The sequence below is a fragment of the Opisthocomus hoazin genome, chromosome 4 (assembly GCF_030867145.1).
Source record: "Opisthocomus hoazin isolate bOpiHoa1 chromosome 4, bOpiHoa1.hap1, whole genome shotgun sequence".
NCBI lineage: Eukaryota > Metazoa > Chordata > Aves > Opisthocomiformes > Opisthocomidae > Opisthocomus > Opisthocomus hoazin.
In genome coordinates, this window is record NC_134417.1 from 55088987 (window position 1) to 55102173 (window position 13187).

Below are 13187 nucleotides of genomic sequence, written 5' to 3' on the forward strand. Positions count from 1 at the left end.
TTTGTATATTATTAGCGCTAAATACCACTGACACGGAAAGCTGTATAGATTTTTAAATCCGAAGTAGTCATTCATGGAAAATGATTAATGTTGCTTAAAATTATCATCAGTGGTGTTTTTCTAACAGAAGTTTGGCTATGTTTAGTTAGTAATCACTTTTTGTCACAGGAGCTGAAATAGACTGTGAAGATAAGAATGGAAATACTCCTTTGCACATAGCAGCTAGATATGGCCATGAACTATTAATCAACACTCTGATTACAAGTGGTGCTGATACTGCAAAGTAGGTAACTTTACTGACATGAATGCAAGATGATAGAATTTTGAAATGTATTTATTAGATTAACAAGACTAGTGTGATTTTTTTAATATTGTCTTCAACTAGAAACAGGAAATATTTTGTATTCCTGTACTGTACGTTTAAGTAGCTACACCATACATCACAATTTGTACAAAAAGAGAAATAGATTTTCCTCAAATGTATTGGAACTAAAACATCTGAAAGTTTTAATAGACTGTTGCCCTGAATTAATGCATCCTGCTGGAAAGCATAAGAAAGCATTTAATGTGTGAAGTTTTCCTAAGGCTCAGTATTCTGATTAGGTGGTTTGCTGAACCCACCGTGCGCTTTGGCACACAGTCATGTTTGGTTTATTTTATTTGTAATGAAACTGTGATACCTGATTATGGTGTATCTTAGGCGGGGTATACATGGGATGTTTCCTCTCCATTTGGCAGCATTAAGTGGATTTTCAGACTGCTGCAGAAAGCTCCTCTCATCAGGTAGGATACTCTTTAAAAATCTTATGGCTGCTATATACTTCATTTTTTATTCCATAGAATAGCTCTTTAAGTCTTAATTTAGTAATACATAAAAATCTGTGTAGTTTTACTAGTAGCCTGGGGCCAGTGCCGGTTCTTTTTAATGGACAGTCTGTAGTTAAAGTGGATGTAAACATTTACAGGAAGTAATTTTTTCCAACCTTCCCCCCCCAAATTGAAATAGCGCATCTGTAACTTTTTTAATGTTGTGTTTGTGTGTTTGAAGTTGGCCATAGGGGTGGGATGACAGGTTCAGACCATAATGCCAACTTCAGGGAGAAAGACTAATGTTCTTTTTAAATTACTTCATCAAGCATCCATCATTTCCCTTCCATGATGTCTTTAGCTTAATACAGATTGGTCTGTTCCTGTAGTGGACACCTCATAACTCTCTGAAACACCTCTGAAAACTCTGTGGACTCTTGCGTTGGTGGTTTATTACTGGTTAAATGCAACTGAGACTGCACTTTGCTTTCATTGTTTGCTTCCTCCCCGAAGCTGGGGAGGGTTGTAAGGCTATGACTTCCCTTGGTGTCCACAGTCTGCTCTGGTGTGAATTCTGAGCTCTTTGAACCATTGCAGTTCTGAGACAGATTTGTCTGAAGGATTGTGGAAGCTTCAGGAACAGAAGAAGAAAGGGTTCTGTGTTAATCTGAAGACACTTCATGGTTTTTTGAAAAAAGAAGGGGGGGGTGGGGCAGAGGGTTGGGGGAGAAAGAAGAGTAAGAAGTTGCTTCCCCAGCTTTGTCTGCTAGGGAAGCCTCGGAGAAGAACTGAAGGAGTGTAACTAAAACTGCCACCGGTAAGGCTTTTTCTTTCGCTGTCCTGTGATGGACAAGCTTGGAAGGATTCACTCCAGGAAAGAACTGTCCTGTAGTTGGCTATGGATGCGTTCAGAATGAGGAATACTCTGGCTCTTCTTTCTGCACACGGTGCTGGGCTGGCTGTGCCCTTGCTGGAGATTCAGTATGGCAGAGGAATCCCTGCAGAAGGCTTGCAAGTGGCGTCTGTGACTTCTACATGAGTTGAGCAAACTTAGATGTAAATCTAGCCTGGAGCAGATAAGGACTTTAAGAGTATGTTCAGCCTTCAGACTGGAAAGGCTAAATCCTACTAACAGCTTATTAGTACGTGCTCTTGGTGTACGGATTGGTATCTGCAGTTTTGGTTTTGTGAAGAAGAGTCTCTATGTAAATTAAGAATCTCTGGTTTTTAAATTCGTTAATATTCATGTGCAGATCTTAAAAAAAAAAAAAAAAAAAAAACAACCATCAGTCTGCTTTATCCCACTTCTGAATGACATATACGTAGTTAGTGGTGTTAGACAAGCAACCTAGGGATGTGGAAAAGCACCAAAGACTGCTTTTCAGATCGGACTGGTAAACTATCATAAATCGTTTGCTGTGTACCACTGCTTATTGCAGTGGGAGGAGAATGTAGTGGTGCACAGAAAACCTGTGTTTTGGGGGATATGGAGTAGGAAAACAGTCTTGAATAGTAGTACTCTTGAATAGCACATCCTGTGTTGTTCGCTATTTGTCATTGTTGAACAATTCTTAAAAAGGAAAAAGAAAAAAATTTGCATTCCCAGGCAAAAGTACCAAAACCAGAGATGCAATGAATAAGTTTTGTTACACAAGAGCAAGACTCTTAAAAGTATAGAGTAGTTTTCTCAAACCAAAAATGTAGCTTTGAAATCTGATTTAAATAGTAATTTTAGTGTCAAAATACAGTTAGATATGGAATTGCACAGTTAAAGTTTGTGATCTCAAATTTGGAGTTCCGTAGTTCAAACATTTTGGAAAAACTACAGTTTTCTCTAAAGGGCTTCTCTGTAAGTAATTGTTATTTACAGCCTTCACTCCAGCTTAACAAAGTTCTTTCTCTGGCACTAGAGCTAAGCTCAAGGGTGACATATAAGTCATTAGTAACATCCCTCTCTTTATTTGAAAAAAAAATAAAAATCTCTGCATAATACTGATAAATTCTAGCATATTCTTAAATTTTCCCATTACCTTCATATATTTTATAGTCAATACTAAATTACACAGAAATATTAGCAGGCAAATAGGATAAGAAAGAATATAGCCTCTTGCCTCAGTGCAGCTAATTGTCTTTTACTTTATCCCGTTCAGTTTTACTTCAACGCCTGTTTTCCAAAATATTGTGAATAGCAAGGATGCGTTTCAAATGAAGTAAATTTTCAGTGCATAAGTTTGCAAGTAACGGAGAAGTTTGCTTAGCAAGCACTTCTCTTAAGAGTAGATGAGAGCAGTTTTATGAAAAAGGTGGTGTTACATAATGATTTTGCAAAATACTTGATTTGTAGGTTTTGACATTGACACACCAGATGACTTTGGCAGGACTTGTCTTCACGCAGCTGCAGCTGGAGGGTATGTAAAAAAACATTCATGCTTTCGTATTTAGGGTTCTTTTTTCAGTTGCTCATCATTCCTGTTCTTTGTGATTTCCTCTCTCTGCTTTTCCTGCCCTCTCCCCGTGGAATTTATGTAAACATGAAAATAATTTCAAGATGGAAATTCTCTACAAAGAATAAAAATAAATTAAATATTCAGCTCAAGTAATTACTGGAGTACAGTGTCCAAGTGTCATCAGCCTTAACTTAGGTTTATGCTTGGGGATGAACTGAAATGTATTTAAATTCCCATGGATGATGCTGATATTTTTAGAATTTCCAGCATTCAAAGATGGCATGCCCAGCTAAGAGCACTGTAGGACTTGAGATGGAGAACAGCAGCTTTGGGAAATACGGTTTTACCAAATCCATAAACAAAAGATCAATCTACCTAAATGAAAAGCCGTAATCAAATTCCAGAGTTTAGGTGGCTGAAGTAGTCAGAACTACTTGCTCATCACTTGAGTTGTGATCCATATTGATTATTGTTATTGTATTGTAGGTTTTCTATAACAGCTACTCAAAATTGCCTGGAAGAATTGGGTAATAAATTTCATGATACGCTTTGTGGGACACAAGAACTCCATGATATTGATATTTTCATTTTTCTGTTTCAATGTTTTTTTAAGTAATACTGTTAAGTAATCATTCTAAGTCAAAAGATACTTGATAGATACATCCTTGTTGCAAATTCTCACGGTTAAAATTATGTCTTTTCATATAAAAACACATAATTTGTGACACATTCCCTCATTCATCTTCAGTTTAGGAAAGTTACTAAGATAGTGTTTAAACAATAAGCAGTATTGCACATCTTTTATGATGATTACATTGTATTGAAAATTAATTACACTAAAAAGTAAAATGTTTATGTTGCAACTTATATTTGGCCTTAAAACATATACATTAGAAATTTGCCTCTGTACTGGAATCCTGGTAGCAAAAAAGCACGTGACATGCAGGTGTTATTGTTTGCTTTAAAAATTGAAATTTCTGTTGAATTAGGTTACTGTTTATGTGCTTTATGCATGCCATTCTATATATGGACTTGAAATAATTTATATTCTTTCCTGATTTGGTCCTGCAATTATGAAATCTATTTTACATACAAAAATATATATGTCAGAATTTTCATATGATAGTTCAGTTCCTTTAAAAATAACTTACAAGATGTATATATGTAGCAGTTTTGATATTTGCAGAGGCCAATATTAGGAAAATAAAATTTGCAATCACAAGTAATATTGCATTATTTTAATAGGAACTTGGAGTGCCTAAATCTTCTGCTAAATACTGGTGCAGACTTCAACAAAAAGGACAGATTTGGGAGGTAGGACATACTAGATTTGTCTATTGTAAAAGGCTGTTTAAAGTATTACAAAAGTAGCATATTGCTATGTGGGCAAGTCTGTGTGTTCCAGTTTAAATGTTTTTTTAAGATATGATGTCTCTAAACTATGCTTCAGCATATGTTGTCAAAAGTTACAAACATATTTTATTTATTGTGTTATGTTAAGTAGGTGTTTAGTCTTGTTTTTAAAGGCTGAATTCCATATACAGCTGTAATTTTTATGAGCCTTTTTGCTTATAACACGGATCTAACGAGTTTAAATTGCTGTCATCCAAGGATATTAGTGATGTTTTCCAAATAATGTATTAGTCAAACCTATAAATGTGTTGCTATTTCTAAGGCTTTTTTATTGAAAAATCCATTATTTTATTTTATTGTAACTGCTTGACTGTTTTCCTTTCATTATATGCATCCCTTTCTGGTTCCTTGTTTGTGCTCTGAACTCTTTTGGAATCACATTAATTTCTATTTTTAGTATAGGATAATTTAAGTTTAGATGGCATGTTCCGTACTTGTGTAAAATCTCACATCACAGCATGGAAAATATGATTCTCCAGGATGTGAAAGGCAGTAGTAGGACTTGAGGAGAATGCTATGGATTCAAAGTTGTATTTTGCTTTGAATTCCACTTCCACTCTTTCCTGAGAAAGGAACAACTGTCTGTCACAACTTTTGTCATTGAAAGTTGGGGTTTTGTGGGTTTGGTTTGGGTTTCGGTTTAACGTGCATGTTCTATAGAACAATTATTTCGGGAGTGGGAAGAGATTAGAATAGTTAAAAATTGAGAGAAATGGGAAAAACTAATTTGAAGGGAGCAGGAAGAGGTAGGACACTTTAAAGTGCCTGTCTGTCTGCTGAAAACCGAGATACTTGTAACAGTAATCTCTTTTCAAGAATAGAAAATGGAATTCTGAGTCATTTTTGTGCTTTTGAAATTTTGTCTGAACTGGTTTATTTAGAGAATTTTTTATGTATTTGAAGCTAGAATAAGCTTCCTCTGAGATTATACATCAGTACTAATGTTTCACGGTTTTGTTATTAGAAGACAAGGCATATGTTTTAAAGTTTTCTTTAACACCACTTGTGGTATGTTTCTATAGCTAAAAATAAATAATGCTTGCCTCATAGACAAAATTTGTTGAAAACATCTGCTTGTTAATTGTTGTATCTTATTTTGACCTTGTTTAGTTGCTATGCAATTCTTAGATTTCTCCGTATTTTCCATGCAGCTTGAAATTACTTAACTAAAATGAATATTTCTAATGTGAACTTGATTTTCCTCTATATGTTTACACAAGAAAATTCATATAAAGCTTCCCTTAATACCAAGTTTGTGCATATTCTGGCGGGCAAATAGATCCCGTAGATACTGTTTTGCGTTATTAAATGGCTCCTAGAAAATGGCCCCATTTTTAAATATTGTAATGATGCACTCTTCACCACAGATACTCGTTAAAAATTGTAAGGAGGATTTAAATTTCATTTTATTTTGCTTTTTGTGTCTCTATAATATTATTTTGCTGTTATTTACCATTGTACTTTTTATTTAAATGTGTACTAAAGAACTCCACTCCATTATGCTGCTGCCAATTGTAATTATCAGTGCCTGTTTGCCCTGGTGGGGTCTGGAGCTAGCGTGAATGACCTTGATGAGAGGGGTTGTACACCTCTGCACTATGCAGCTGCGTCAGACACGGATGGAAAGTAAGTGGCATGCTTTGTACCAAAGCCTTGCTCCTTAGAAACATTTCGGCTGTGAATTTTGTGTATGTTCTGCCTTCATATATGCCAAAAGCATTTTTAATATTTTTTAAGATTAAACTTGACAGTGGATTGTTCATTGTAGGTAAAATATTTTATGTAACAAACGTTTTTGAGAAAAATGAACACTAGTAAAAGGTCTCATAAACTTTTGGTAATGTCTTATCATGCAGATGTCCTTATTCAGGAATTCATTTGGAATAGAGTTTTTGATCCCACCTGCTGTGGAGTGGTTGAGTAAATATCGTTTGTGAGGGTTGTTATGACAGTCGTGAACAAGTAGGGTCATTTTGCTTTAAGATCAATTTCTCATGAAGAATGGTGTGTTTTGTGGAGGGTTCTTACTGTTGCCCAAAATCTGTGTAGTTAGTCATACACTGTAAAATTGGACTGTGAGTTACAGTAGGCCTACATCAGGATAGAAGTGAACGTGACATTTAAATATAAGATGCTTTATCCATTTGATGTTTGATTGAACTATTCGTGTTTGGCATTACAACTCTATCTCTTGCTAGTGTAAATTTTTGTGGAGTAGTTACACTATTATTAATGAAATGCATCCAGAAACTTTCATAAATCCATGTCTCTTGTGTGTGTTTATTTTGTAACTAATGTTTATATCTAACATAGTTCTGAGTGACTTAAATGCTTACATGCAAAGCTTGTATAGATAGCAGAAGATTGCTGAGGTTACGTCAGCTCCAGACACTGTATATGGTGGAGGCCTGAGCAGAGTACCGCTTGTGTGTGCACGCACTCACAGACACAGCTGGTGTGCAGCATCCCATTGCAAATGCACGCCGTGACACCTTCACTGGAAGAGAGGGCTGCTTAGTGTCCTGTCATCTTGTTTTGACGCAGCACCTTTCAAAAGGGGAGGCAGCAGTAGGAATGAGGTGGCGTATAACTTGCAGATTGGGTTTGAAAGATAAATAAAGAATACTTTCATGGCCATTTAACTAATATTAAAAGTTAAAGCCTTTTTTATGTAAAGCCAAATTTCAGAACAGAACTGTCTGCTGCTTTTTAGATGTACTTTCAATTCCTGCTAGAGTTTGCTGAGATAATTTTACTTTAATTGCCCTCTTACCAGTTGAGCTAGGATTAATTTTAGCTTCGCAGTTGCTCTGAAAACCTCCAAACTATAATGGTTCTTCAGATGACATCGTTTTGCCATCTGTCTTATAAAAGACACGAGCAGGCATGATGATGGCAATACTGCAGAGCTTTGGGAGAAAACTCAAAGAATCGTTTCTGGAACCCGCGTGATACTGCTCTTCTGATTCACAGTTGGCTCTCTGGAAGACAGGCTGCCAAGCAGAATGGCCCGAGGAGAAGCTTTTTATGTTGATGCAGCAAGATGATTAGTAACAGCTGGAAACCCAGTACTGCTCAGCTCATGTTCAAAATAGGAATGAAGCTAAAAATGATTACTGAGCTGGAATATAAAGCCTGGGAAAAAAAAAATGTCAGGAAATTATCTATATAGAAATTCTGAAAATATTTATGTGCATTTTTATAGTCTTTGTTCAGGCATCTTTAAAGATAGATTTTAGGGAGAAGGATGTTTTTGTTGAAAATCATTTTTGTGTTTGTTTCTGTTTGGAAATGTTTCTTTTGTATTCTTAACAAATGCTTGTGATCTGGAACAAACACCAGTAAGCCTCATTTTGACAAGGCTAGACAGAGAAGCGTGATGATCACAGAATGAGATAAACTAAATAGCGCCTTAGGGGAGAAGAAACACGCTCTCTCTATGTTAGAACTATTTAATAGTACACCAATAAATAAATGGGAAATAAATTATTTTATGCGGGCTTTCAGAAAGTTTGATTAATCTCCTTTTAAAGAGGCCTGTTGAGGTCAATTAAGTATGCAAAAGATGCTAAGTTAATCTCTTTCCTGGATGAGAAGAAACAGCAAAAATCATTATCTGTTTGGCATTTGGAAGAACAGGTACTCAAGGATTTTTAGTAGCCTTTGCTTCCCGCAGTTTATTTAGTGTATTGTGGTTTTTGTGAGTACACAAATAGAGAAAGTACACAAGTACAGAAATGTTAGATACCCAGGGCCAGTGATGTTTAATGTTTACTAATGAGCCATGAATGTTAATACCTAATCATTGATTAACATTAATAAAGAAAGTCAGACGATTGGACAAATAAAATGTAGGGACAGTAATTCTCACTCAGTGGGACAGATTGACTTGTCTTTGGATTCTCAGAAATCTCATCCCGTTTCAATTCAAATAAAAACATGCAAGCCTGGTTGCCATTAATGAAATCCAGGCATTTGTTTACGAGGCAAAAAACACGGATATACTTTACAGCTAGCTTTTTATTAGATACGTTGAACTTGGTGTAAAGTTACTTATATCTTGTATTACGTATGTTATTCTTTAAAGCTGTTTTAGCTTTTTCACTACCTACCTAAGTCTGTTGCTCCTTCTGCTGGACACAAAATGATGAAAGTGAGTGTGCACCTTGGTGTCACTCCTGTTCTTCTCAACTTTGTAATGAGACAGACTACTCTGTAATTAGACACTTCCTTGTTCATAGTTTTTCCTGCAGCTTTTTACCCCTTTCATCTTCACTCATCTGGTTTGTTACTTTCAACATTTGTCTGGCATGGAAGAGCAAATGTCAGTCTTCACTTCAGCAGATCACTGTTGTTGCACGTGAGGTTATCAGGCCCTTGACCCAGCAAAGCTGTCTTACTCATGTTGAAACGTGTTTCCATCCAGATGATGAACTTGCATGCAGTCAGCAGATGGAACGGTGCCCTTCCTTGAAAGAGCTTAGGAAGAGTTCTGATGTTGCAGGGTCATGCTGTCTTCCCTCAGGAGATGGCTGCTTTTGTAGGATTTCTGCCTGTATTTCTCCAAGGCTTGAATGTTCTCCAGAGTTTTGAATCATCAAGTTTCCACTCTTAACAGCATTGATCAGAGGTCATGTTAGGATTCCTCCCTCTCAAATCTAAACCTGCCATATCCCGCTGCAAGTTTCTCATGTGACATCACAGCATAGCCGTATCATACAACTACAAATGTTGACGTTTCCTTTAACTTTCTACCAAACAATTTCCCATGAGAAAAATGAGAACTAAACCCCTCATACTGTCAGTGTATCCACGTGGCCCACTTGTCACTACTGATAATAGCAATCTGTGAGACCTTTAGATGAACTTTGCTAAGGAAGAAAGATTCCAGGCTGGATTTGGCAAGATAATATATTTTTAGCTTCACGTGCATTTTATTTAACTGATAAGGGAGAAGTATTTCATAATCCCAGAGAGAAGAAGGGATGGTGACCCGCTGTACAGTTCAGAAAACCATATGGCTTCAGCAGCAAGTTCAAGGTCATGATGGTGTCTAGCTATGAACATCTCTGCATTCCAAGGGCATGTCTTGGTGCTTCTTGACCTACAGAACTAATCTTTCCAATCATAACATGAAGTATGTGTTGTATACAAAGTAGCTTCACTTGAAGGTGTTACTGGACTATTATCAATGCAAGGTTCTCCTGTTTGGATTTGTCACAGGAACAATAAATAGTCCTACACCAACAGCTGTAACAACCGATTTTAGAAGGATTGGAACGTCACTCTCCCATGCTGGACTTCTGCCTGATGAAGTGGCCATATAGAGGTCGAGTGTCTTCAGATTTTCACCTGCCAGATTTTGTTTAGCTCGAGTTCAGCCTTTAGAAAGCCCTTCTGTTGCAGGATATGTTGCAAGTCATAAGAGATATGATTGTATTTGAATGTACAACTACTACCTCTTACCTGTGTTTTAATGACAGAGCAGCAGGTAGCTTCACAGTACACTTCACAAGACTTACAAATCTCACTCCTCTCTGGGATGGATGTTCCCCTAGATGGTGGTCCTTTCACACAGGTTGGTGGTCCTTTCCCAAATGGTCAGGCGGCCCTTCAGTGGGGAGAAGACCTACCCATTCCATTCTTCATTTTGCTCTATCATAACAGATGTTCCTTTATAAGCAGAGAGCACTTGCGAAAATTGTGGATATCCTGGGGCAAAAAGACCAACCATTTCATATTGGTATTCTTGAGCTCAGAGCTGTGTAGAGCACATGCAGAGCGTTCTGGTCTTCTCTTCAAAACTATCATGCCCAGGTCTCAGCAGGCAATCTAATCACAATGTGCTGTGTTGACAAGTGGGATGTCACAAAGTCTTTTTTTCCCCTGCTGGAAGCCGATGATCCAGTCATTTCATATACCACCAGATGGTTTTGAATGAATTCAGCTTTGGTGAACCCACACTGGGAGACCAGATCCAAGGATCTGAAGTCCGTCTGCCTTCTGTGAGGTACCAGATGTTCTGTTCGCAAGTCAGGTAGTCTTATGAAGTAGACAGAGTCTTGGTTCTGTTATCAGGTAGAAGAACATGTGCAGTTTCTCAGATCCTGAAGGTTCTGCTTAAGGTAGGACATGAGGAGACCTTCATAATCCTAACTGTTTGAGCAGACTGAGACAAATTAAGTACCAGCATCACCTTGATCTGTCAATAAGAAAACTAAAATCTCTCCTAACTAAAATCCTCCTTTCCTACTCCATCAATTCAGAATTTTAGAGGCTCTGGACATTCTTGATCTTGTTTAGTGTCTTTGTGGATGTTTGGGCACTCTTACTATGGTCTTATGAATATGTTTGCAGAATAACCCGATGCTATTCCAGGATTGTTAGTTTCTCACCAGTCTTAATCCTGTTATCCCGAAGGTCTCGGAACTGAGATATTTGTGTCAGGTAGTTCAGTCTAGATCAGTTTACCTCTTCGTTCTCTGGTGGCTGCTGCTTCAGAGTTCTCACTCTCCTTATTTGTAGGCTTTGCAAAGTGTTGCTGAAATGGTAGACAACACAAAATTATAATAAGTAGGGTTATTGGTTGGAATGGTTTAGTGTGCATGCATGGAGTCTCTTAAAAACAGAAAAATAGGGAGAGCAAGCTGACTTTAAATACCGTATTTTTCATCCTCCTGGCTGTGTGTCTGTGGTTGCAACTGTGCTGATCGTGTTCTGCCTCATAATTTTGTGTAAGTAATGGTGGGATACAAGCATGCCAACAACTAAGTGTGTTTACTATATTAAAAAAATCAATCAATTAGTGTCTGGTAGTGGAAGTGTGTATGTGTGTGACTCTTGGATTCCATACCATGAAGAACTCTGCTATTGGTTCTGTTCCTTCTGTATTAATCACAGAAGAATGTACTGATACAGAAAAACGTACAAAAATAGTAATTGGTTATATTAACAACGATAACTGCAGTTGTATTAGCTAGGATGAAAATAGCCATGAAATACTAGTTTTAACCAAGTCAGAGGATGCAGGATGTCTGCAGAGAAGGATTCTTTCAAATTTTGGAAGCTTTGTGATTGACCTTAATACTTGGTGTAATGAGTTAGGTGTTCTCTAGGGCTAGCCAGTATTGTACATTAAATCAGTGTTCCTGTGTGTTGTATTCTATTTTCCAATTGAATTGGAACAATTTATCGCTTAGTGTAAAGTTGAAATTCAACATTTAGATATATGGTTGCCTATGTCAATTTAAATAGGTGCCTGGAATACTTGCTAAGAAATGATGCCAACCCGGGGATCCGAGACAAACAAGGATACAATGCAGTTCATTATTCAGCTGCTTATGGTCATCGCTTATGTCTTGAATTGGTAAGAAAACGTATCATAGATGAAAGCTGTAACAGCTGCTCTTGCAGAGTGTGATGCAGAGGCTGGGGGATCCCTCCACCTTGGTTCTTCATCTGTAAGCTAGGGTCGATAGTGGTTTTCAGCCCCCGTGAGGATAAATATTTAAGCACTTGGTACTCTTAAAACAGGAGCAAGGTGAGGAGCTAAGATGGTAGATACTGGCTTAATAACATGACACATTCCGAGATGCAGAGATAACTGGTTGAGAATGTGGGATATTGGTTTTGTTTTGTTCCTTAACTTAGAATACGCTGCTAAATTTTTTTTTCCGATGGCTGAAATAAAATACACACAGGTTATCACACTGAGAAGTGTTAAGAAATTTCACAAATATCATCTGAAGGAGCAAATGAAAATGTAGGGGAAACCTGTAAAGTAAGGGTGCCTTTTAAAATAGTTTACATAGTTACAGTAACTAATGGTCACATAATAGAATTTTAGATAATAAAGCCTCAGGTAGTTTTTTATTAATCCCTTTATAAAAATGTGTAAGTTATTTGATACGCTAATTTTATCATCTTTGTGTTATACAACCTAGTATTTTTATACAAATTACACTTTTATATTCAAATGTATTCAAACATGACTTCTGAATGTTTTTAATTGCAGATTGCAAGCGAAACGCCTCTAGATGTTGTAAGTGTATTATTTCTCACTGTTAAAGTACCGCTGTGCAGCAAAAGGGAACATGTAATTTTAAAAATACTGCTTATTTTTAGACTTATTCAAGCATTTTTTTCAATGCGTGGATGTATTGTTTAATTTCAGTTTCAATTTAATTTAATTGCAATTCAGAATTTTAAAATAGAAAATTATTTTTAAGCCTTTTTAACTTAAACATTTGTATGACTGTGTTAGAAAAGTATGATAATGAAAACTTAGTGATCTGAATGTATTTGGTGTTCTTCAAAATCCTTGAATATTTTAATTCTGCCAGTGTACTAAATTAAATGTGGTCTTGAAAAAGACTCAGACTTAAAACTTTAGAACACATCTGAAAGTAACAAATAGAAATGTATACACGTAGATGTTTTAATCCTATTTTGTAACACTTGTGCTTTTTTGGGGTCCGTTTCTTCTCCTTGGGAAATGTTTTTCTTTTCTGAGAAATCAGT

The 13187-nt window shown here is 36.7% G+C and overlaps 1 protein-coding gene across 3 annotated transcripts in view; it reads left to right on the top strand.

Moving 5' to 3' along the window:
* The window catches only part of ANKRD28 (ankyrin repeat domain 28), a 126752-nt gene that overhangs the window by 94834 nt on the left and 18731 nt on the right, over nt 1-13187 (top strand). For 2 of the 3 annotated variants that reach the window (XM_075419067.1, XM_009938808.2), the window contains exons 10-16: nt 169-283; nt 701-783; nt 3152-3215; nt 4500-4568; nt 6153-6293; nt 11922-12033; nt 12682-12708. In XM_075419067.1, coding sequence (XP_075275182.1) covers nt 169-283; nt 701-783; nt 3152-3215; nt 4500-4568; nt 6153-6293; nt 11922-12033; nt 12682-12708 — 611 coding nt within the window. Of the gene's footprint in view, nt 1-168; nt 288-700; nt 784-3151; nt 3216-4499; nt 4569-6152; nt 6294-11921; nt 12034-12681; nt 12709-13187 lie in introns of those variants that run through there. The other variant, XM_075419068.1, reaches the window with a different exon arrangement.